Below are 23,286 nucleotides of genomic sequence, written 5' to 3' on the forward strand. Positions count from 1 at the left end.
ACATATATATATATATATATATATATATATATATATATATATATATATATATGATCCATTACATTGTGTGAAGGCAGAGAAAACACACCTATAAGTTTTCAGATCAGCCTGAAGGACAACAATGGAAATATAGGTTCTATTTTCCATGAATTAGACAGATTTTCTGTTGGCCAGAGATTATAAATCTTCATCTTTAAAATATACACTATTTGGCCAAGAAGCCACCTACCACCTTAATGATTAACATTTACAAGGTTTGTCTGGGACTAATATGTAAAAAGGACCTAAACCTGGAGTAACATGGGCAACATGAAAATTGCCATTATGCTTTAAATGCTCTTCTATAGAATGATGTGTGCAAATACACAGTCTGAGCAAGTGGCATAAACCATGTTGGTGATGGCATCTAGTGGTCGTAATGCCAATTACAAGATTCAGAGTTACACCACAAAAATTTGATTTTACATTTTCAGGTTAGTGTTAAGGGCTTAGACAATGTGATTCCTCCCACAAGTCATCACAGATACAAGTGATGGAAATGAGCTTTCTCGGCAGAGTGTCCTGGTTTTCTCTAGAGATAGGGTGAGAAGCTTGGTCATCCAGGAGGGGTTCAGGAGTAGAACCACTGCTCCTCCGCATCGAGAGTCAGAGGAGGCGACAGGCATCTGGCAAGGCCCACTGGGAGGAGATCCTGGGGAGACTCAGGACACGCTTGGGGGGTACTATATTTCTCAGCTCGTCTAGGAACACCCGCACCCACCCCCCACTGAGCTGGACGAGGGAGGTCTGGGTTTCCATGCTTAGGCCACTGCCCCCACAACCCAACTGCCAATTAACTGAGAAAAATTGATGGATCAAGTCTTTGAGTGCATCTTCTGATTTTATACATGTTAACCAAATATTTGACATTTGTGTCATCTCAATATATGGTACAACAAGACTCAATTCTTGGTCAGAAGTTGGCAAATTAATGCCAACTTCAGAAACTTATCAGAAAGGAAACCATTACCTGGAATACCATTATAAAGTGAGTCTATGCCCTTTGAGCTAGCCTAAATGTACTGCTAGCAAAATGAATTTGCAGGTACTTCATGAAATCATCCATTGGAGCCAATTTAAAAAAAAAAAAAAAAAAAAAAAAACAAACACACATCCTTGTAGAGTTGAATTTATGGGCTCAAATTAATGCCATAAGTATTTTGTATCTGTAAATAAACTTTGTACTTGTAGAAATATTTTGTCCGTGTGCAAAAAATATTTGTACTTGCAAAAAATATTTTGTGCGTGTGCAAAAAGTATTTGTACTTGCAAAACATATTTGTACTTCTAGATACAAAGCTACAAACTTTTTTTTTTAAAGTTTGTAGCTTTTGTAAAAAGTTTGTAGCTTTTGTAAAAAGTTTGTAGCTTTTGTAAAAAGTTTGTAGCTTTGTATCTAGAAGTACAAATATGTTTTGCAAGTACAAATACTTTTTGCACACGCGCAAAATATTTCTACAAGTACAAATATTTTTTGCACACGTACAAAATATTTCTACAAGTACAAAGTTTATTTACAGATACAAAATACTTATGGCATTAATTTGAGCCCATATGAATTCCCCATACAAGTTTTGCCCTGTCAGGAATCTCCAACCTGGCTAGTCCGAATTCCCTGCAGCTATGACCAGAGGTGGCTTCTCCAGACATTTTTAGATTAGTCCATCATTAAGACAAAAAGAAAAAAAACAAAGTCAGAGTTTCACCAGTCACTTTATTTACATTCAAGCATAAGCGACCTGGGGCCTATAGTGAATCCTGCCTCCTCTCCAGAAATACAGGTAGTAGGCTATGCCCAGAGTTACCAGAACAAACACAAACGCCAACAGAATGAACGTTATCACGCCAATTGCCCACGCTCTGGAGTTGGGCACTTCAGAACCTAACAAAGGTAAAAAACAAAAACAGTCACATCCCACATGAAGCCCAGACAAAGAGTTTACTCATTTGTCAGCCCACCTGGGTCCAGCAGAGGACTTGACTCTGGAGTAGTCTGCAAGTCCTTATCATTGACTCCTAGCATTCCATCCATTTCTGATGAGTTTGCATGCGATACATAATTTTCTTCTCTTAATGGAAATTCTCCATCTGTGTCGTAGTACTGTGAATTCTCATCCATAATCCATTGGTTATTGGGGTATACAGGAACACCTACAAAAGTTAAATAAATAGTTTTAAGATGAAAAGGGAGCAAGCATAAAACCCTCAACCAACAGAAGAGCAGCTTCTGCAACTTGAAGCTTACCTTTTTGACCCATTGATATGGCCAAATGTACCAAAAACACAAAAAGAAGCACATACATCATTGCTTGCACCAGAGGATGGCCTTCCCATTGCTTTTTAGTGGGACTCTTGATCAGCAGAAGTGCTTTCAGCTGTGCTTTGACTCAGTCAAGGCACATTTCTGCAGGGTCCTACTGCCACTGGATTAACTGTCAGCTTGAATTACAACTCTTTTATCTGAAAGCAACACTTGGTGAAGCATAAACTACCTGCACAAAGACCAGGTTGTGTGCTACCGAATTTAAGTTTCAGTGTCTTTTCTCTTTTTCTTCCCTATGGTAGCTAATCCCGGCCTGTATGTTTTTGTGTTTGCTTTCTTTACTGTTCTTGGTCTCAAACAGCCGCCCTTCCTGAAACTGGACATCTTGTGTTAAGAGTTTTTTTTTCCACTGGTGTTGCCTGCAAGCCCGTGTACACCCAGGACATGAAATTGAATCAAAGTGACGTTTAAATGTCAACCACTGGTTTTCTTAGAGATTCAGATTTTTACACAATAACACTGATTTGGACTGCATTAAATTAGATTGATATGATTGAATTGAATTGGAGGTGGATTTGTTTGGACTAGACCAGGGATCAGCAACCCGCGGCTCTAGAGCCGCATGCGGCTCTTTAGCGCTGCACTAGTGGCTCCCTGGAGCTTTTTCAAAAATGTTTGACCTTTTTTCCTTTTTTTCTTTTTTTTTCTTTTTCTTTTCTCTTTTTTTCCTTTTCTTCTTTTTTTTCTTTTTTTCTTCCTTTTTCATTTTCCTTTTTAATCTCGACATTTTGACTTTTTTCTCGAAATTGTACTTCAACATTAATCTCGACATTTCGACTATTTCTCGAAATTTACTTTTTTCTCGACATTTCCACTTTTTTTTCAACATTTCCACTTTTTTCCCGAGATTGTATTTCAACGTTAATCTCGACATTTCGACTTTTTTCTCGACATTTTGACTTTTTTCTCGACATTTCCACTTTTTTCTCGAAATTTTGACTTTTTTCTCGACATTTTGACTTTTTTCTCGACATTTCGACTTTTTTCTCAACATTTCGGCTTTTTTCTCAACATTTCGCCATTTGCTTTCATTCTAAGGCTGATACAAGACTTTTCATTTTTCGCGGCTCCAGACATATTTGTTTTTTGTGTTTTTGGTCCAATATGGCTCTTTCTATCTTTTGGGTTGCCGACCCCTGGACTAGACTGTATTAAATTAGACTTACATTTGTTTACTTTCTCTTTAAGGTATCCTGAAATTATTTTTGTTGTAAACTGGTGGCACATAAATGCACTGAATTGAAGTTACTGAACGTCAGGATGAATCCAACTTTATAAACAGAGCTTTAAATTAATGGTTTTTTTAGATTTACATTTCATATATGAAACATAAAGGAAGGGTAAGGAATTTCTGGGTGACATCACATCTGTAGATATTTTACCTAAATTAAAGCAAAACATGGTGAACTAGCTCCTTCTACTTCCTTCCCATCCCTCCAGTATTTCCCTAGAAACACCTTCCCACTGTTAGGTAACAAAGGTTGTGGTGAGGAAATATTCACAGACTGTGACAAAAACATTTGAGTTGAAACTCCCATATAATTGCTTACCATACTTTTAACTGTTTGACACGTTATTTTCAGTTGATAATAGCTCAAGGTCATCCATCCATCCATCCATTTTCTATACCAGCTTAATCCTACACAAAGTCACAGGGATCTGCCAGAGCCTATCCTAGCTCATTACAGGCAAAAGACAGGAGGGCTCAAGGTAATATATGTCTCTTTCTTTTGAAGAAATAATTCATGTTTCATATGAAATGTGGAAAAAATTGTATATGTAAAATAGGAACATAGCGAAAGGGCAATAAACTTTATTGTCAAGACAGGCATTAGTAGTTCATAATAGGAAAAATAATCTCACTACTGACATTGATTTCAGATGATTAACATTTAGTTAATCAACTGAAAAAAGACTTTACACTTTAAGACCTTTGCTTATCCTAATGTTACTTTTTTTAAACTAAAAACTTAATTCACACAGGAAACAACTGATGAACAAATAACATTTTTACACACACACACACACACACACACACACACACACAAACACACACACATACACACTTAAGACTTCATGCATTTCAACAAAAATGGTAAAACTCACAAGCTTTTTAATCAGAAATCTCCATTCATGACAAAAACAAATGAGTGTGGGATGGACACATTTATTCATGTATGTAGATATTTATTGAAAAAAATAACAGATTTTGTTCAAATAGTACCCAGGTGTGTCATAGCACAAAAACTGATAAACATGTCCTCTAAATTCTCTGTGCCATCTTACAATGGCACATCATCAGATTTCCCTTTTTAATTTAATTATTCTTTTTTTCCTCTTTTGTATGACATGTAAATACAGTATCTTAGAACTGACAATAATAAAATATACACTATTAATCATTTCCATTTTCTGCATAGATATTACTCTGATCTTCACAACCTTCTGAGAAGTAAAACTAATTTAATTTAGTTCAGCTGAAATGTACATTTAAATCTTCTGAATTAAATTAAGAAATACACACAGCTTGTTTGGTTACATGTGTTTTGGAGGCTGAATGATCAGTGTATTTATGAGCTCTTATTAACCAACCTGAAACACAAAATTGCATATTGTCTCTCAAAGTTGAGTCAAAACATTTTGACATATGGTGCTGGAGAGACCGTTTGAACTTAGTTACAGATGTGTCACACTGCTGTCTCTCACATACTTCCAATACATTACAGTATTGCACATATTGATTACACAGATTGCACAGAATCCTGTAAATTTTTACTATGGTGTAAAAATAAAACAATGGAAAAGTGCATAAGATGACAACTCTTAACTATTGTAACTTTGTTACTCCAAGTAACAGAACATTTTATCTTTGAAAAGAAACGAAGAATCAAAGTCAAGTTAATGACTTTGTTTGGGATCATAGTGGCTTTATGGCCTTATCATTACAGTAACGCTGATTATGGCTGATTAAAAGTGCGGGTATATACAGTATATAACCACCCTGATGTCTTAAAACGAAGCACAAACCAGAATAACAGCTCATAGCTTTGGCCCAAGGGGGCAAATTTGGAGGCTTTCCATGTCTCCAGTTGTTGTTTTGTTTTTTTAACTATGTGTTATGGTACAGTATACAGTATGGCTCAGTGAGTAGCAGGTTTCCCACAAGCGTGCACTTGCCACTTTCAATTGAGGCTGAATGACAAGTTAATAAAAGCTACTAGCAGCTTTGCTTTCCCGTTTGAAAAATAGTGCTCTTTATTGGGTCATGATGCCTATCTTGTAACAATTCCTGCCACTATTCTTTGTTAAAATCAGAGGTCCACAGTATCAATATTTCCCCATTTAGTTTCAGTTCAATTCACTTGGGACCTTAACTGAGATGGTACAAAAAAAGAGCCATCTGCCATACCACACTCTACCGAAGCTACAATATGCTGCAAAATGCCACAAGACCGGAGAAATACATTAGGATACTGAAACCCTGCCAAAGGATAAGGAATTTGTACAGTTTGATACTGTTGCATTTCCATTCAATCGTCCTTCTATGATGCAGCCCAAATTAAGTATCCCCAGGATGTTGTTGTATACAGCAGGATTTCACTTTTAACAAATTAATCAAACATATTTCTACAGCATTGTCATCCCAGTCAGGGTCACAGGGGGACTGAAGCCGTTCCTCACTGTCACTCAGTATGTTTGCATGCTGAGTGATGCAAAAGTGCGTGTGGCGTCCCCTAGCAGTTGAACACACCTCACTCAGTAATCAATTGTTTTCTTGCGCATATATACTTGGATTTCTCAGAAACTCCAGTTTAGCTAGATTGTTGCCAATAGCTTTATTTATATGTGCAAGTAACCACACTGACTGAGTAAGACGTGGAATACACCCCAGTCCATCACAGGGACACATAAAGAGAAACAGAAGACAATGCACACCCACATTCATATCTACTGACAAATGAGAAACACCAATGAAACTAACAAGCGTGATTCTGCACATGTTCCCATCTTGTCTTCATACAAACATAGAGAGAAACATACAAACTGAACAGAAAAAGGCCCTTTTTTGTGAGGTAACGATGTTAAACACCAAGCCACCAAGTTTCCCTGAACCACTTTATAAATATTTCCATTCTAAATTAAAAACTAATAGGTTTCAATAATTTTTCCTCCGTGAAGCCTCTTTTTACAAAGCTTCATGACAATCAGTGCTGCTCTACAGACTGGTGGTGTTTGTCTGTCCCAGACAATTCCTTTTTTTATTCATGCTTCTCTCCTGCATTGTAGACTTTCCGGAGACTTGAGTCCAGCAAGAAATCCACTGACCTGTGGAGTACAAAAAGTGGAAGTGTTAGATTCATAATGCGTCATTTCTAAATTCATTTCATAAAAGCAGAAGTAGTCTTGGACACACTTCAGTTGTTAGTCTGTGACAGGGGCGGGTATTTTTGTCCTTTATAAACAATAAAAGGCAATTAGAGCTATAAACACTACCACGAATACTATAAAAAAAAAGTTGTTTTCCTTGTTCACACCAAAATGTAATCATCTGTCATTACAACTAACACTTATCACTCCTCTTCTCAGGTTCTTTTGAGTTCACCAGCAGATTCAGCTTAACTTAACATATCAAGCATGTGTTTATACAGAAAACCTTGATTTGAAAATACAAGTACACACGAGAGCAAGACAGACACAATCCATACATACTTGTCTATTGGAGAAATGATGAAGGGGATCGTGGAGAGGCCTATGGCTGTTGTGGTCCACTTGCGAACAGGCAGAGGCCACTTGGTGCTTCTGCCCAGCAGGTACAGTGATGTAGCGCAAACGCGGTTAATGGTGAAGCCTGGGATGATCACAGAGGCCAGGGCCTGCCACACAAACGTGTCCACGACTGCAACCGCTACCCGTGTTGTCTTCCCTGGGTTGTCCCCATGGGCCTTGAGGAACAGATGGAGAATCAGGAAAAGGAGGACCAAAACTTAGTGGGTGCACAAAATGACAGAAAGATATTTTCATTATTTCATACTCCCCATTTTACACTCAATTTTACTTAAGCAGTAAAGGAATCTGATCAAACTACAGACAATAAGTTAAAGATGGGCACTAGGGATGGGCGGTATGGACTAAAAAATGTATCACGATAATTTCCGGCATTTATCCCGATAACGATTAAAAAATACCAATTCAACTCCACCTTTTCAACTATAAATCTATCTCGCTCTCAGATCCGCCATGTTTGTTACACAAATCGTCATAAATGGGAATTTATCCTTTTTTCTTTCTTTCAGGCTCATTTCCTTCCTTCCTTCCTACCTTCTTTCCTCCTGCTCTCTCCTTCCCTCTTCCCTTCCTCTTTTCTCCCTTCCTTCCTCCTTTCCTTGTTTTCTCCCTTCCTTCTCCCCTTTTCTTCCTTCCTTCCTTCCTTCCTTCCTTCCTTCCTTCCTTCCTTCCTTCCTTCCTTCTGTTTTCCCTTCCTTCCTTCTTTCCTCCTGCTCTCTCCTTCCTTCCTTCCTTCCTTCCTTCCTTCCTTCCTTCCTTCCTTCCTTCCTTCCTTCCTTCCTTCCTTCCTTCCTTCCTTCCTTCCTTCCTTCCTTCCTTCCTTCCTTCCTTCCTTCCTTCCTTCCTTCCTTCCTTCCTTCCTTCCTTCCTTCCTTCCTTCCTTCCTTCCTTCCTTCCTTCCTTCCTTCCCGTACGTTGTGGATTTAACGCAGAACCATAAATCATTTTTACACAAAAACTTTATCAAAGGGAATTTATCGTTTTTACCGCGAGATGACAAATTCTTATCGTGGGGAATTTTTTGGACGGTATATCGTGAATATCGCACATTCCTAATGGGCACAAGTATTTACAGTATATATCTTACTGGTTCCATAGTAATGGAAACAAATGATAATATCTTACCACAGCTGCTTTCTTCCCTTTATCGACTGCATCAGCAGTGACATATGCAGTGGCAACCGCATAGGTGCCCCAGACAAAACTCACTGGTACCAGAGCACGAAAGGCCTCCCCAACTTCATTGGCATAGCCTATGGGAAAACATAACATAAAAGTAGCAAAGTCTTTAACCTTCTTTGTCTCCTCTGAATGCAGTTTTTATTAGCCACTCAGCAATTAGATGCCTGGGCATTAAACATTAAAAAAGCATTCATCTGCACAATTAGACCTCAGGATGACAGAAACTGTGACATGGAAATGAATTGTGGGCTGAATTGCTCCACATTGCTCTGTTTAAGAAAAATAAAATAAGCGAAAACACTAGCAGCTGATAAACCTCAGCTTCACCTCAGACAAGATCTTAGTGGAAACAAAACCAACACTGGCAAGATTAGAAAATAACAACCAGACTGGAAGGACCTGAATGTCCTTGATCTCTTATTAAGAAGTCCTCTGAGCCATATGCTGCAGAGCATGTACGCCAATGATAAAATTAACTCCAGTCACAGGGGGAGCATTGTTTTTGCTTCAACAGTGACAGAACCAACAGAGCGTAGAGGAGTCAAATTCTGCTTCCCCTGCGTGAATCTATCACGATGAAAGATGCCACTGGCATAACTGAAGCTGCTGTTCAGACACCGATTTTTAAAGAGATAAATGTGAAAGGCAGCTCGGTGACAGTTTATCCAGCTTTTTTCCAGTAACGGCCCATGTCCACGTGGGTAAGTCGTTAAAATGTAATACAGAATGTGTTGCACTTTGCATCATAACTCCCAAATCAAGCATAAAGACAGACAGACTGGTGTGGAAGGCAACACACAGGCCAGTATAAAAATATGGCTCAATAACTTACAGCACATGCCTTCACTTGTCAGAATTTCTGTTTTCACACATGATCTTACTCAATAATCTTTCAGATCTTTTTTTTTTTTTTTTTGGAAGGTGACTCGGTCATCTCTGCAGGATATCCAGAACAAATATTACATTCTTGCATCCTCTCAGTGGTGTATAGAAAATGACAGGGAAACAGTGAATGAATGAAAACAGCTGTTGTTTGTCCAGCAAAGCAGCTCCAAATCTATTGTTTACAATCTTCTCTACACCATCTAGAGCACATGTTGAAGAGTAAACATCACAGCCAAGCAACCGATGGTCAAGAGTAAGTGAGCATTACATACTAAGTTATTAATTGCTTTCTTGCAGGATGTTTTACTTAAAAAAAATTGTATCAACTCCAAAAGTCTTGTGTTTTAAGAAGCTAAGTACATCAAAACGGTGGCAGTATTGCAGCCCTGTTAGATGTGCTGAGCAGTACAATTATTGTAATCAAAACTATAGGTCTTGATGTGACAGAAAATAAATCTTAATACTAAGTTATAATGAAAGACAGGAAATATCAAAGGTTAAATATTTACAGCAGAGCAATATCATGACAGTGAAAATTACACCCAGGTAAACTACTGGGGTTTTAGCTGAAGACAGGTTGAGTTAGTAGCAGGCTGATAAGAGCTACGTTTGTGTAATGGTGTATGATAAAGTCAGAAAAGATAAGATTAGACATGGTGTTGTATAATGGGCCACTATTTGTTCTGTGCTCAGCAAGGCATGAAAGTGTGCTGGAGAGAATGTGTATTAAAAAGGTGATAAAGCAAGGTGAAACTGATGAGAGCAGAGATAAGAAATCCAACAGTGGAAGGAAGGAACATGGTCTTGATGATTAAAAAAAATGTTCCTAAGACTTTCCGTAATTATATATATTATATATATCTTATATTTATTTCATGAACTGCAGCACTTTTTGTCGAGCCGAAGCTGTCTCTTGTTTTATGTGTATGTGTTCTTCTTAAATGTCTTGTTCCTGAACTGATTGTATGTTTTCTGTTGCTTGTTTTAACTCTCGACTGCAAAACCAGTTTACCCTTGGGTATCAATAAAGTAACCTGAACCTGAACCTGAACCTGATTATGACTGACAGCCAACAAACAACCATGAAAAAAAAAATATGATTTTTTTGTTTGTTTAATTCCAAGAAAACTACCGACATAACAGCATTTCAGCAAACTACTCAGCCCTAAAACATTGCTCCAAACCATGAAGACAATGGGTAGTTTTAAATGTTTGAACCGGTCAAAATGGGTCCTTAATATTATACAGGGACAAATAGCATTGTTACATAGGAAGCATTCTGCTAAGCAAATATGATTGTCAAATCTGAAACAAAATGTATGCAAAGTCACTGAATCGTATAATTGCAATAAAACATTGCTATCAATAAATGACATGGAAACATATCCATAAAAGTCCATGTTTGAATTTTTTTGCAAAGAAAGCTAGGTAACGATACTGTTATGTCTAATAAGCTGAAAAAGACTAAGTAAATTAACAAAGGCAAAGTTTCATATTTCTATGCCAGCAAACCTAAGTGCAGAGATTAAAAAAATAATCCTGTACAGGCAGGATTATGGCTGGAAGCAGACAGATTATGATTTTATGATGGGGATAAACAAATGTACATGCAAGTAGACTTTGTAGACTTTGAAATTGTAGTAAGCATGCTGGAGAGGGGAGGGATAGCTGCAGTGTAAATGCCCTTCAAAAAGGATATTGCATTATACAGGTACTCTCATTCAGCTCATGTTGTGGGTTACTAATATTTATGTTAGAGACATACTGCCAGGGTTGAAATGCACTGACACCATAGTGTCAGCAAAACAGGGACGGGTATAATTTAGAGTTTGATCATGTCTAGGGCTGTTCCTCTGTGAGTCACCGCCCGGTGTTGCTCAACAACTACCCTCCCTGAAGTAAGGACATCCGTCCTGGGCTGTTCTAGGCTATACATTTAAACACGAGCAACATTTATAGCCAGTCTATGACAATCATTTCGTCTTCTAGTAACACATTTCCTAAAACAGCCACGTTTTTCTAAAAACATATTATATATTTATATATATCTATATATTTTATATAGAGGAGTTCTCCTACCATGCTGCTAAGCCCTCGTTAGCTACCACACAGCTCCAGTGTCACACGGTGTACACTTCTGCTCTGTTATGTACTTTAAGGAGATTTACTAGGCCAGCAGAAATGACATAAACAATGCATACCTAGGAAGCGGACCCATGTATCTCGATATATATCAACAGCTTTGCTTGGTTTTTCGTCATTGGAATCCATACTTCCCTCTACTCCATCCCCCGGTGATGTTCACAAAAACCAAGTGTGCATCGGGAATCCGACGCTGAGCGAGGTCATTGAAGGGGGCGCGGTCTTCTGCAGAGCATCCGACTGGCTGAACCTTCAATGATCCCCGAACTATTTGCTGTTTTGTTAAAAAACGAAATAATCATAATACAGTAAACAACATATATGATTTATTTCGGAGAATGAGCAAAACTAATCTCAGAAAGGGCTGCTCCCATAAAAAAATAAAATACCGGATTCTAATATATCTCCACAAGCACTCAAGCTGTCAGTGTGTCATTCATTACGTCAAAAAATAAATTATTTACACCAATGTTTTCGAGATGTATGAACTACTCAAGCATAGTTTTAAATGTATGTAGTACACACAGCTCGTGTGTTAATAATGCTGCGTTCCAATTACCTCGGAAGTCCGAAGTCGGAACTGGGAATGACGTCACAGCCGAGTTATCAGCGTTCCAGTTACAAAGTAGGTAAACAAGTTTGTAGTTCGCATATACCACATGAAAAATGTAAATTACACTATAGCAGCACATATATGCCGAACAATACTTGTATACGACTGATGTAGTGTGACCAAAACTAGAATGAAGTGCTACGGATTTTTACAGAGCTCTCTTCTACGGGGCAGCCATCTTGGAATGTGAACTCGGGGGTGGTGAAGACTCTCCCACTTTCCCAGTGGGAAATCCCACTTCGAGGGGCGTTCCAGTTGAAAATTCCGACTGGGAACTTGGAAATCCCCACTTCCGAGGACAAATGGAACGCGGCATTAAACGTCGATTCAGCACATCCAATGATACGCTTCTATTCTGACTGACAAGCAGGATGACCAATAGGAATGAACCATGCAAAACGATAGACCAATAGGAAAAAGGATGACTTTTTGCAGGGCAATGATTTTTGACCACGATGGACGCCGTCAGCAGCAGCAGCAGCAGCAGCAGGAATTATTGCGACTCAAAATCACCGTCCGCTTTCACTTCCAGTGGCACAATAATGCCCTCTAAATTATGCCTGACTTTCATTTTGATCATTTTAACGACAAACAGTTGTTCTTCCGACGACGATCATGAAATGGAAGAGTTTTTGAAGCGGGAGTATACTCTTTCTAAGCCCTATCAAGGTATGTCATCCGTGCAGCGACTGCAAGGCTGGGAGGCAGATGCTTCCAGAAGAAGGATGCTTTTAACCATCTGAGTATCTCTATGTCAATGTTGCTTCTGTTTAAGATAACTTTTTTTTTTTTTTTAGATAGTGTGCCAAAAAAGACCAGAGTGGCTGTTTTTTTTTTTCTCTGCTCGTGATATTCATCAAACGCAAATCTGCCATGCATTCATATTCATCGTGCTTATTTTGCCATTTATGTTTATTTTTTTTTTATTCATTTTAATCAATTTCAAGCCCCTCGGTCCTTTGTTGCAGAGCCTATTTGACGTGAGGTTCAATGAGCTGTGATGTTTTGTCAGCTTTCCTTGATGTATCATTTGTGGTCTCAGGTGTGGGATCTTCAGGCTCCTCCCACTGGGAGCTGATGGGGGATGCCATGGTAACCACCGACCAGGTGCGCCTCACACCTGACATGCAGAGCAAACAGGGGGCAGTGTGGAGCCGTACTGTGAGTACACAATCTGAAAAACTGAATCTTGAGCGTGAAGCCTGAATTATGGTTCTGCGTTAAATCCAGGGGCGAAAATCCCGTTTCATAGTTGGGGGGGGGGGGACAATAAACAGTAAAATTTTAGAGAATAAATCCAGGGGGGGACAAGGAATAAAAGTTGTAGCCTTCCTTTAATACAGCATTTTGACATTTTCATCTCTATCTCGCAAACAGGCAGAAGACCTTTCTTAGAGCAATACAAAACAATGGTATTAGGTGGAAGGTGGCAATAATACAGCACATCTGACATAATACACTGCAAAAACCCAAAATCTTAACAAGAATATTTGTCTTATTTCTAGTTAAAATGTCTCATTTTTAGTTTAAAAAAAATCTCATTACACTTAAAACAAGACTCATCACTGGAAAAAACAACAATTTTCACCTGTTTCAAGTAGATTTTCACTTAAAATAAGTAGAAAAATCTGCCAGTGGAACAAGATTGTTTTGCTTATAAGATAAATCTTGTCGCACTGGCAGATTTTTCTACTTATTTCAAGTGAAAATTTACTTGAAACAAGTGAAAATTGTCAAATAACAAGTTATTTTTCTGGTGATGACTCTTGTTTTAAGTGTAATGAGATTTTACTGTTTATTATTAATTTCGATTTCGGTTTCGGCCACAAATTTTCATGTTGGTGCATCACTACTAAATACTACTGCATTGTTCCAAAATTATTAATTCTGTCTCAAATTATTCTAGGGGGGGGACAGCTTTACTAATGGGGGGGGACTTGTCCCCCCTGTCCCCCCCTGGGATTTTCGCCCCTGGTTAAATCGACATTATCAACATTATCAGTACACTGTGTTCAGTCATCAGTTGACTTTTGAATCAATATTGATACACTGGCAGTCAAAACATCATTATTGAAGCCCGCTTTCAGTTAACTGTCAGCAATAATAAAATACATCTGACTAGGTATAGTTTTTTTTCTAACTGAGTTTGTTAGGGATATCAGCTTCCAAGTTTAAGGGTGACAATTTATTTTATTTATTTTATCATTAACATGTTCAAATTGTAAACTAAACCTCTGAACCTCTGAACTCCTCTGAATTAATGTGTATGTCACATTGACCTGACTGTGTTAAAGGACCCGCATCTTCACCACACAGAAGAGTTTGACTTACGGTTCAACATACCTTGATGACTTTTTGATCCTCAAATGCAGCCCGTCACTTTTGACAAGTGCATGTTACCAATCAAAATAAAATTCAGTGCAGAAAAAATCAGTAAAGCTATGACACATTTTCTCTATATAAATGTTAAAATTCATCTGTGTAATGTTTGGGGCCAACTTAAAGTGCCAGAAATGTTAGATCATTTTCATAAGAATGATGGTTTTGTTTCTTGTGGTATTAGCAAAGGCAAGATTTTTTTGTAGAGAACAATTCATACATAAGGCAATTCAAAGTTCTTTACAGCTACATACAATAACAAGAAGGCAGATAAAATAATTCCATTAAACATAAGAATAATCACTAATTAGATTCAATTAAAAATGAAGAGTGCATATAAAGTCCTTTTCAGTTGTCTTATGCACAGCTAAATAAAACTGTTTTCGGCCTGGATTTGAACATCATCAGAGTTGAGGCCTGTTTCACATCTTCTGGAAGACTGTTCCAGATTTTAGAGGCAAAAAACTGAAACATAGCTTCACCTTGTATAGTCCTGACAACTCGTTTAGAGAGCACAGTGAGCAGGCCGTTACAGTCGTCTAACCTGCTGGAGACAAACGCATTGATTAGTCTTTCTAAATCTGGTTTAGACACTATTCCTTTGTTTCCCAGCAATGTTTTTTGATGGTAAAAACGTGCTGATGTTATTGATTTAATGTGTCTGTTAAAGTTCAGATCTAACTCCAATATTACCCCTAGATTTGTAACCTGATTTTTAGGTTCTAGAGAGAGAGTCGCAAGGTAACTGATAACATTTTCTCTTTGTTTCTGTGGACCACAGACAATGATTTCAGTTTTGCCTGAGTTAAACCGGAGAAAACTGTTTTGCATCCACACACCGAGTGAATCACACAATGAATGGTAGGCCCATGTTCTCCTGCTCTCAGTGACACGTAGATCTGAGTGTCAGCTGCATAGCTGTGGTAGGACACATTATAGCTGTGTATTAGCTGGCCTAATGGAAGCATGTACTGATTGAACAATAGGAGTCCCAGGATTGACCCCTGGACGACCCTGCAGTTCATACCCATGAGACACAATTACATGTGAATTAGAACTGTTGTGTTTTCATTCTTAAATGAATGTAAAAAGCAATAGTAAAACATGAATAGTAATCAAATAACTAAAGCTTTAGTTGGACCACTTTTTTCCTCAATATTTATTGTGTTTGCATAGGGGGTTGAAACAAATGATATGGTCCAGGTTTTGGATTTCTTGAATTTTTTTCACTTATATGGTAGGCTAATACATTTGTAAATGTACATGATATCATCCCATCATGTCACATCATGAATCACTGTTTAGGTGGTCCGTAAATAGGCTCAGATCAGGGGTCGTGCCCTTTTATCTTACAATTAGCTATTCCCCACAGGAATATGTTATTGGTCATGGTCATCCTTCAGAAAATCTCTTTGAACTAGATATCAACTCTATCATTCATCAGCAAAATACTTGCCAATTATTTTCAGAAAACCCCCTGCTGGATACAAAACAAATAGGCATTTTCATTGCTGTTCAGAAACATAATTGAGGGGATGTTTAATTTGATGCTATTTACAATATGAATCACTAGATGTCAGTAACTCCCAAACAGTGAAATGTTTAAAGTGGGGAACTCTTTTTGTTATGTTGTTTTCATTATACTGGCATGTGTTTTTAAGCTTACCTTTTCTAACAAGACCAAATACTGATAAAACTGGGCACACTCAGAAATATATAACATGGCAGAGAATATTACCTATTTGTTTGTTTTTATATGAATGGGAATATTTGCCATCAGTGACTGTACAATACAGAGTCAGATATTGACAGCAGTTTTTAAAAATATGTTTTTTTTCCACACACATTATGACAGACAGTGATAAATGTAAGCAGTGGCTGGTTATGGTTAGGGTCAATGTGATTACATTTTATCAGTAAACATCTGCTTCCTAGTGAAGTGAGTTAGGTTCCCATTCGTCAGTTTGACTGCCTCCGTCTGTCGTCTTTGCTGCAACCCTGCTAGATTTTATATGACAAAATAAACGCCTTCCTCATTTGTTGAAAACCTCATATTTCTTAAATGTCTGGAGTTACCATATTTTGTTTTACTTGTTTTAAATGGCACTTTGCTATTTTATTTAATCCAGAATATTGAATACTAAGTGCAGTTTATTCAAACCAAAATTAATGTTCTGTTTTGATTTGTGTTTCCTCTTGTCTTAAACCTCAAACCTAAACCATTCAGTTGCGTTGCATTCACCCACAACTCAAAAGCTCATGTCCTTAGTGGTAGGAAATGTGCTAAGGAACACCAGGCGACTTAAAATTTGGTCCAATATTATTTATGAATACGTCCTACTAAAGGTCTCTACCAGCAAAATAAACAATTTTTTGTATCAGTGTTATTTTTCTCCCTCATACTATAATTCCAAGTTTTCATTTGCTTTCTTCTTCTTTTTTTTTTTTTTTACTTGGTTTGCATGTTCAGCCATGTCATCTAAAGGACTGGGAGATGCAGGTGCACTTTAAGATTCATGGGCAAGGAAAGAAGAACTTGAATGGTGATGGATTGGCCATTTGGTACACTAAAGAACGTATGCAGAAAGGTAAATGTCATAGGGTACAATGTAAATGTATACATTTTTAGTGTAACACTTTACAACAAACCTTTGTGTATGATATTGGCACTGTTTCCTGACATGTGTTTGCAGGTCCTGTATTTGGAAATATGGACAACTTCACTGGCTTGGGTGTTTTTGTGGACACTTATCCCAATGAGGAGAAGCACATAGAGGTATGCCACATTAGTTCCGCTAAGATCCCAAAGAAACGTAGGGTGAAAGGACAACTTCCACTAGCTGTTGGCTGTTCTTGCAGATTTGTGTAAAGGGATTGTATTTGTGTTTTTTTTTTTTGTGCAATCATTTGGAGACAGGCACAGAAGAAGAGATATGCTCCCCGCGCAGAGGTAACCCAGCACTCCGTCAAACCGTCACATCCGGCCTCAACCAGGTCTTCAGCATGGTTCTCTGAACGCATTTGGCATCTCGGAAACATTTACTATTTGTGGCATTCTTGTCCTTGCATGGTTTGCTGTTTGGTTTAGGGATTGTCGTATTCAAAGTAACGCATTATACATTTAATAAACAAAATGACACTCATACATACATATACACACTAACTATCAATGCAAGTTTCTAAATGTGAGACTTGAAGGCCGATGATAACAACCAAAATGCAGTCTTTATAGTTGGATTTAGAAAGCATGCACACAATAACCTCATTGCGTCCTTGTCCTCCAACATCTTTGTCATATTTTTCAGTCTGTCCTGTTCTATAAGGTCATTCTAATTGTTTGCATCTTTACCGCTATCTGTGACTGTGATATTACATTGCTTGAATGCCAAACGTCTTCCATTCTTGCTTCATAAAGGATTTCATCTGGCTAACAGTTTTGGGCATCTTTTATAAGAGTTTTTCATTTGTCTAACGTTACGATAGTTTATCTTCAATTATCTTTTTCTTAGCATGATACAGATTTTATTTGAACGTGTAGTTATGTTAATGGATGAGCTGTTTATCCATAAATGTCTTTTAGAAGTGTTTTTTCACCCAGATGCTGAGAATCACAAGTGCTCAATATAGGTTTTCAGTCTTCTCACTTGCATACTTTTATTTTTTTTATCTGTTGTGTGCAACAGATGGAAAAATAAAAAAGACTGAGACAAACACAGAAACAAGAGGGGGATACCCAAAAAATATGTTTAAAAAAGAAAAAATCTTAGTTTCACCATTTCATTTTTCACTTGAGCAAAGTATTGCATTCGGTTTTTATATACATTTTCCACCTTCTTTTGAGCAGGTGACTGTATTATGACATGAATGACACGAGCCACATACGATTTAGATGCTTTCATGATCAATGTGATGGAAAATTCCTGTTTGGCCACTACTTGATTAAACTTCTGAAAGAAGCAACATAATATCCTTGGCCCAGTTAAATGTACATACTGGTAGTCTGCCCCAAAAAGATTAACACCGACCTTAAAGATGTTTTTTGTATACTCGAATCGTAAGAATGAATCATCCTTTGTGCCTTAAAATCACTATGTTTCATCGTCATTCTGCATCTAGACACCTCATGTATGTTTTGACCCTTTTGAATGCAACTGTTTAATTAAATCTAGCGAAATCTGAATCATCTCTCAAGTCTTATTTTTGGTAACTTAGACTCTCAGTTTCAGTCCAGTTATTCACCTAGTTGGAAAGAACGTATTGAAGAGCATTTCATGGGATTTCCAAAGCAATCATGAACGTTGTAATCAAACTACCCTCCTCATCTCTCTCCTTCACTGCTGTCTCCACAAGAGGATCTTCCCCTTCGTCCTTGCCATGGTTGGAAATGGCAACATCAGTTACGACCACGAGCGAGATGGTCGGCCCACGGAGCTGGGCGGCTGCAACGCCATGGTCCGCAACCTCAAGCAAGACACGTTCCTCTTCATCCGATACGTCCGCCGCAGGCTAACGGTGAGAAATGCTCACTGACCCCTGTTTCGGATTACAGTGCTCAACACAAACAGACACTTACTCATGTCCCCCACTCATAAACTTGCTTTAAGAATACTCTGGGTCAGTTTGATCAACCAATACTTTTTATTTAAAACAACGTCTAATATAGTAGTTTCTTGGTTTCCCTCTCTTTGGCCTAGAAGTCAACATATGTTATGTTCTTTGGACTCTAAAAGTAAGTGGTTACCTGACGCCCCCTGTCGCGCAGGTAATGATAGATATCGACGGCCAGCACGAGTGGAGGGACTGCCTGGACATACCTGGGGTGAGACTGCCGCAGGGCTTCTATTTTGGAACGACAGCAATCACTGGAGACCTCTCAGGTAAACAACATTTAGCTTCCCGTCAATAGTGCCTGCTCCATCTCAGAGACTGCTGGTACTATATTTAGACACGTCTCGGTGAACTCGACACCGACTGATACACTTATACAAGATACAGGGGGGCAAAAAAGTATGTAGTCAGCCATTGTGCAAATTCTGTGACTTAAAAAGATGAGAGAGGCCTGTAATTTTCATCATACTGTTGTGCCACAAAGGGGGTGCTGGTTCAGTTATCAAAGAGTTATTAATGATTGTCCTTTGACAATTATTAATAAAGTAGATTATTTATCAAAATGAATTAATCAAAATGGGGCACCACCTGACTTAATCAGGAAAATGATAACTAAACAGTAAAATCAGTCTCAAGGTAAGTTATTCTTCAGAATAATAGTGAAGGAAGGAGCCCGAGCACAGACCTTTGCAACCAGCAGCTATGACAAATACGTATAAAATAAACACAAACAACTTATCTCAATCAAATTAATTGTGTGTGCTCATACACATGCTGAGGCAAAAGGAAAGATGGCTGACAAAGTGAGTCTCGTGTGATTCAAGATGCCGGATGGGTTTTTTGTCTCATCAAGTGAAAACAAACTTGGAGGTTTTATGACCAAGATAAGAGTGTGTGTGGGGGTTAGTAGGAGAGGATGAGAGGAGAAAAGTAAAACCCAAGGTAAAATAAGTATTTGGTCACCTACAAACAAGCAAGATTTCTAGCTTTCACAGACCTGTAACTTCTTCAAGAGGCTCCTCTGTCCTCCACTCGTTACCTGTATTAATGGCACTTGTTTTAACTGGTTATCAGTATAAAAGACACCTGTCCACAACCTCAAACAGTCACACTCCAAACTCCACTATGGCCAAGACCAAAGAGCTGTCAAAGGACGCGAGAAACTAAATTGTAGACCTGCACCAGGCTGGGAAGACTGAATCTGCAATAGGTAAGCAGCTTGGTGTGAAGAAATCAACTGTGGGAGCAATTATTAGAAAATGGAAGACATACAAGACCCCTGATAATCTCCCTTGGTCTGGGGCTCCACGCAAGATCTCTGTACCAGTGCTTCACACTATTTATCTTTGTTTATTCTTTGTCTCATAGGGCAAATTATCAAGGTATCTTGTTATCTAAACACATCTTGTAATATCCATAGACAGATATCGACTAACTGATCTCATTTGTTTTTTTGTTTTTTTCATTCTACCATTAAAATAAATGATTAAATGTATCATTTTGGATTGATTTTATATAAAACATTCTTCGCCATCCTTCTGCGACACACATGCTGCTTGTCATGAATTATCTTTTGTTTTTTAAACTTTAAATCAAAATTATTCATATTAGAAATTTAATTTAAAATTAGTAGTTAAATGATTCGAATAAAAAGTACCTTTTGACACGGGACCTTAAGACGTGTGAATTTGGTACAATAGCACTTTAAAAATGATTGTATTTCAGATACCACTGCTAAAAACGAATATGGAGGATATATGTATTTTTAACTACTCTAAACTTGATTGAAATATTAAAACATGCATTTGTTCATGGACTGTGCATGGTTATTGAGATGTATTTTCAATGAAAATGATCCTTTCATGCCATAAGGTGGATAAAATGTAAACGTACACCTTTTCTTCATTCAATATCTACAGATCTGTAGGTGAGCAAAAGTATCTGTGTCTATAACCACGCTGGCTGCCTGCAGCTGGTTTCCAAATTGTTTCTTCAAAGGGATGTTTCAGATCAGCGTCCACAGAAACAGCTGGTAGTAATTATTTGTGGTAAAGTGTGTGTCTGTTTTTAAAATAAAAATTAACGGTAAATATTTTCAACTTAGCTGGCAGATGAGTCTAAAAGGTATTTCTTTTTTCGTAGCTGTGCATAAGATCCGAAAGAACTTTGTGGCAGTGCCACAGAACCAAAGATCACAGGGAACTCCCCCAGCTGCTCAACTGATCAGAGCTGGTTTGCCACCTTGAGTCGGACCTTGACAGTTTTAGGCTGGTGGTTTTAATGCTGTGACCTCTCTCTTTGCCACATTAAGAGCTGCAGTGTGAGACTCTGAAAATCACACCTGATCACTTTGGATTGCTTATGACAGGGGTCTTCAGTTCCGGTCCTCAAGGTCCAATGTCCTACATGCTTTAGATATTTCCCTGCTTCAGCACGCCCTGATAAAAATGACAGTGTCATTTGTATATTAACAGACTTGTGTAGATGTTGATGACAGGCTGAGGGTAACCATTAATTTGAATCAGATGTGCTAGAACTGGGAAGCATCTAAAACATGCAGGACACTGGACCTCAAGGACCGGAACTGAAGAACTCTGGTTTATGGTATATTGTTTTAGTTGTTTTTTTTCATAACTTCTTTCCTTATTTTAATCACATTTTCTAATTCTTAATTTGTAGATAACCATGATATAATTTCCTTGAAACTCTATCAACTGACGGTGTTGCGGAGTCCAAAGGAAGAAGAGGAGGAAGAGGAGGAAATAACAATACCTAGTGTAGATAACATGGACCTCCTCAGATGTAAGAAACCCCTCACACACACAAACACACAGATGATTTAATCACAGATTATTTTACTGTTCGGCATTTTGCTCCCTTCTCTCCATCTTCCAGTGGGCCAGATTGAAGAAGGGAGGAGTGGAGTAGCGCTTTTCTTTACCGTACTCTTTACCATGCTGGGTTGCATCTTCCTCCTCGTCGTCGGTCTGGTGGTCTACAGCCAGTGGAAAGAGAGCCGACGCAAACGCTTCTACTGACGAACATAAGGAAGGATATGGTGACTGTGATGAATGACTACTGTGGCCGGCAGACTCGAACAGCGACGAGACAAAACTGAGATGTTGCCATTGGTCAGTGGAGAGGCAGGCGGGCGAATTTGACATGGTAATGGAGTACCTTCAGTTCAACCTGCTGCTCCTGGCTTTATTTTACATTCTGTCTTCCTTTTTTTTTCTGAATACTCAGAGGTACCAGCGACAATTGAGGTGTTGCTGGTACATTTTGTCTTCAAACCAAGCCTGACAACACCAACTCAGCCTTACCACCCCCTTCCTCTGTGCTTGTTATACAACAGATACACAGCTTATGAGCAGCTACTTGTACGTTTCATTTTTTTGAGGTTTACTACATTTGAAAACGGATATTTTCAAATGTTTTTTGATACATACATATACATATATATATATATATACATATATATGTATATGTATGCAGGTTTTTCCTGTTAATTACATTAATCACCTGCAGTATGAAGTCGTAAACAAAAATAATCCTGCTTATAAAACAGGACCGTTGATCCTGAATGGGACTGTGAGGCTGTGGTGTGATAGTTTAATATTTAATTAAAACGGAAAGGAAGAAGAAGAAAAGAAGGAAAAAGAAAGATTTATATCGCAGGGTATGAATGATTTTTTTTCTTCTTTAATTGATGAAGGTCATTTTAGATTTAAAGTCGATTGCATGTCTTAAAACAGCTAAACTAGGAGCATGTGAGAAATATGACAAAGGTGGAGCAAAACCATTGAGCAGAGTTACTAAAATAATAATGCACCACACAGGTGTTGCTGTCATCCCGTTTTCTGTGAGCAACCAGTGCACCCAGATTCTTTACAGGAAGTACAGAATATTGTTCAGCACTATCTTGCTGAAATAAGGAAGATCTTCTCTAAAAATGTCATCTGGCTGGCAGCACATGATATTATTTTTACCTTCACAGATGTGTAAGTTACCAATGTCATGTGCATCAATTAATTATTTCTCTGACAAACAAACAAAAAAAACTTCACACCTACATGAATGCTGTGTTTTTTTGTTTTTTTTTAATAAGTCCAACAGCTTCTTTTCTCAAGCAGCTTCCATCATTTACAAATACAATCTCAAAGTTTAATTAGTCAGACATCAGCCTGATTCTCTGATGTCAGTTAAATGTCCTCAGTTGAAGTGGGCAGCAGGGCAGTGGCTCAGGTAGTAAAGCAGGTTGTCCAATGATCGAAGGATTGGCTGTTCGAACCCTGTTCCCCCAGTTATCTGTCCTTGTGTCCTTGGGCAG

At 38.1% G+C, this 23,286-nt stretch overlaps 2 protein-coding genes across 2 annotated transcripts; one reads left to right on the top strand and one right to left on the bottom strand.

Moving 5' to 3' along the window:
• Positions 1–4,477: 4,477 nt before the first annotated feature.
• Positions 4,478–11,548, bottom strand: mtfp1 (mitochondrial fission process 1). Its single transcript, XM_061734110.1, has 4 exons — positions 11,416–11,548; positions 8,273–8,400; positions 7,073–7,305; positions 4,478–6,688 (listed from the first exon to the last, which is right to left on the bottom strand). Exons 1-4 carry the CDS (start codon positions 11,483–11,485, stop codon positions 6,622–6,624), a joined length of 498 nt encoding a protein of 165 aa, XP_061590094.1. The 5' UTR covers positions 11,486–11,548; the 3' UTR covers positions 4,478–6,621.
• An 883-nt stretch (positions 11,549–12,431) lies between these two features.
• Positions 12,432–22,398, top strand: lman2la (lectin, mannose-binding 2-like a). The gene is made up of 9 exons (XM_061733366.1): positions 12,432–12,638; positions 13,012–13,130; positions 16,819–16,936; positions 17,042–17,124; positions 17,266–17,298; positions 18,699–18,860; positions 19,111–19,225; positions 21,636–21,758; positions 21,852–22,398. Exons 1-9 carry the CDS (start codon positions 12,512–12,514, stop codon positions 21,992–21,994), a joined length of 1,023 nt encoding a protein of 340 aa, XP_061589350.1. The 5' UTR covers positions 12,432–12,511; the 3' UTR covers positions 21,995–22,398.
• The last annotated feature ends 888 nt before the right edge of the window (positions 22,399–23,286 follow it).

This window comes from Cololabis saira, chromosome 11, assembly GCF_033807715.1.
Source record: "Cololabis saira isolate AMF1-May2022 chromosome 11, fColSai1.1, whole genome shotgun sequence".
Classification (NCBI taxonomy): Eukaryota; Metazoa; Chordata; class Actinopteri; order Beloniformes; family Belonidae; genus Cololabis; species Cololabis saira.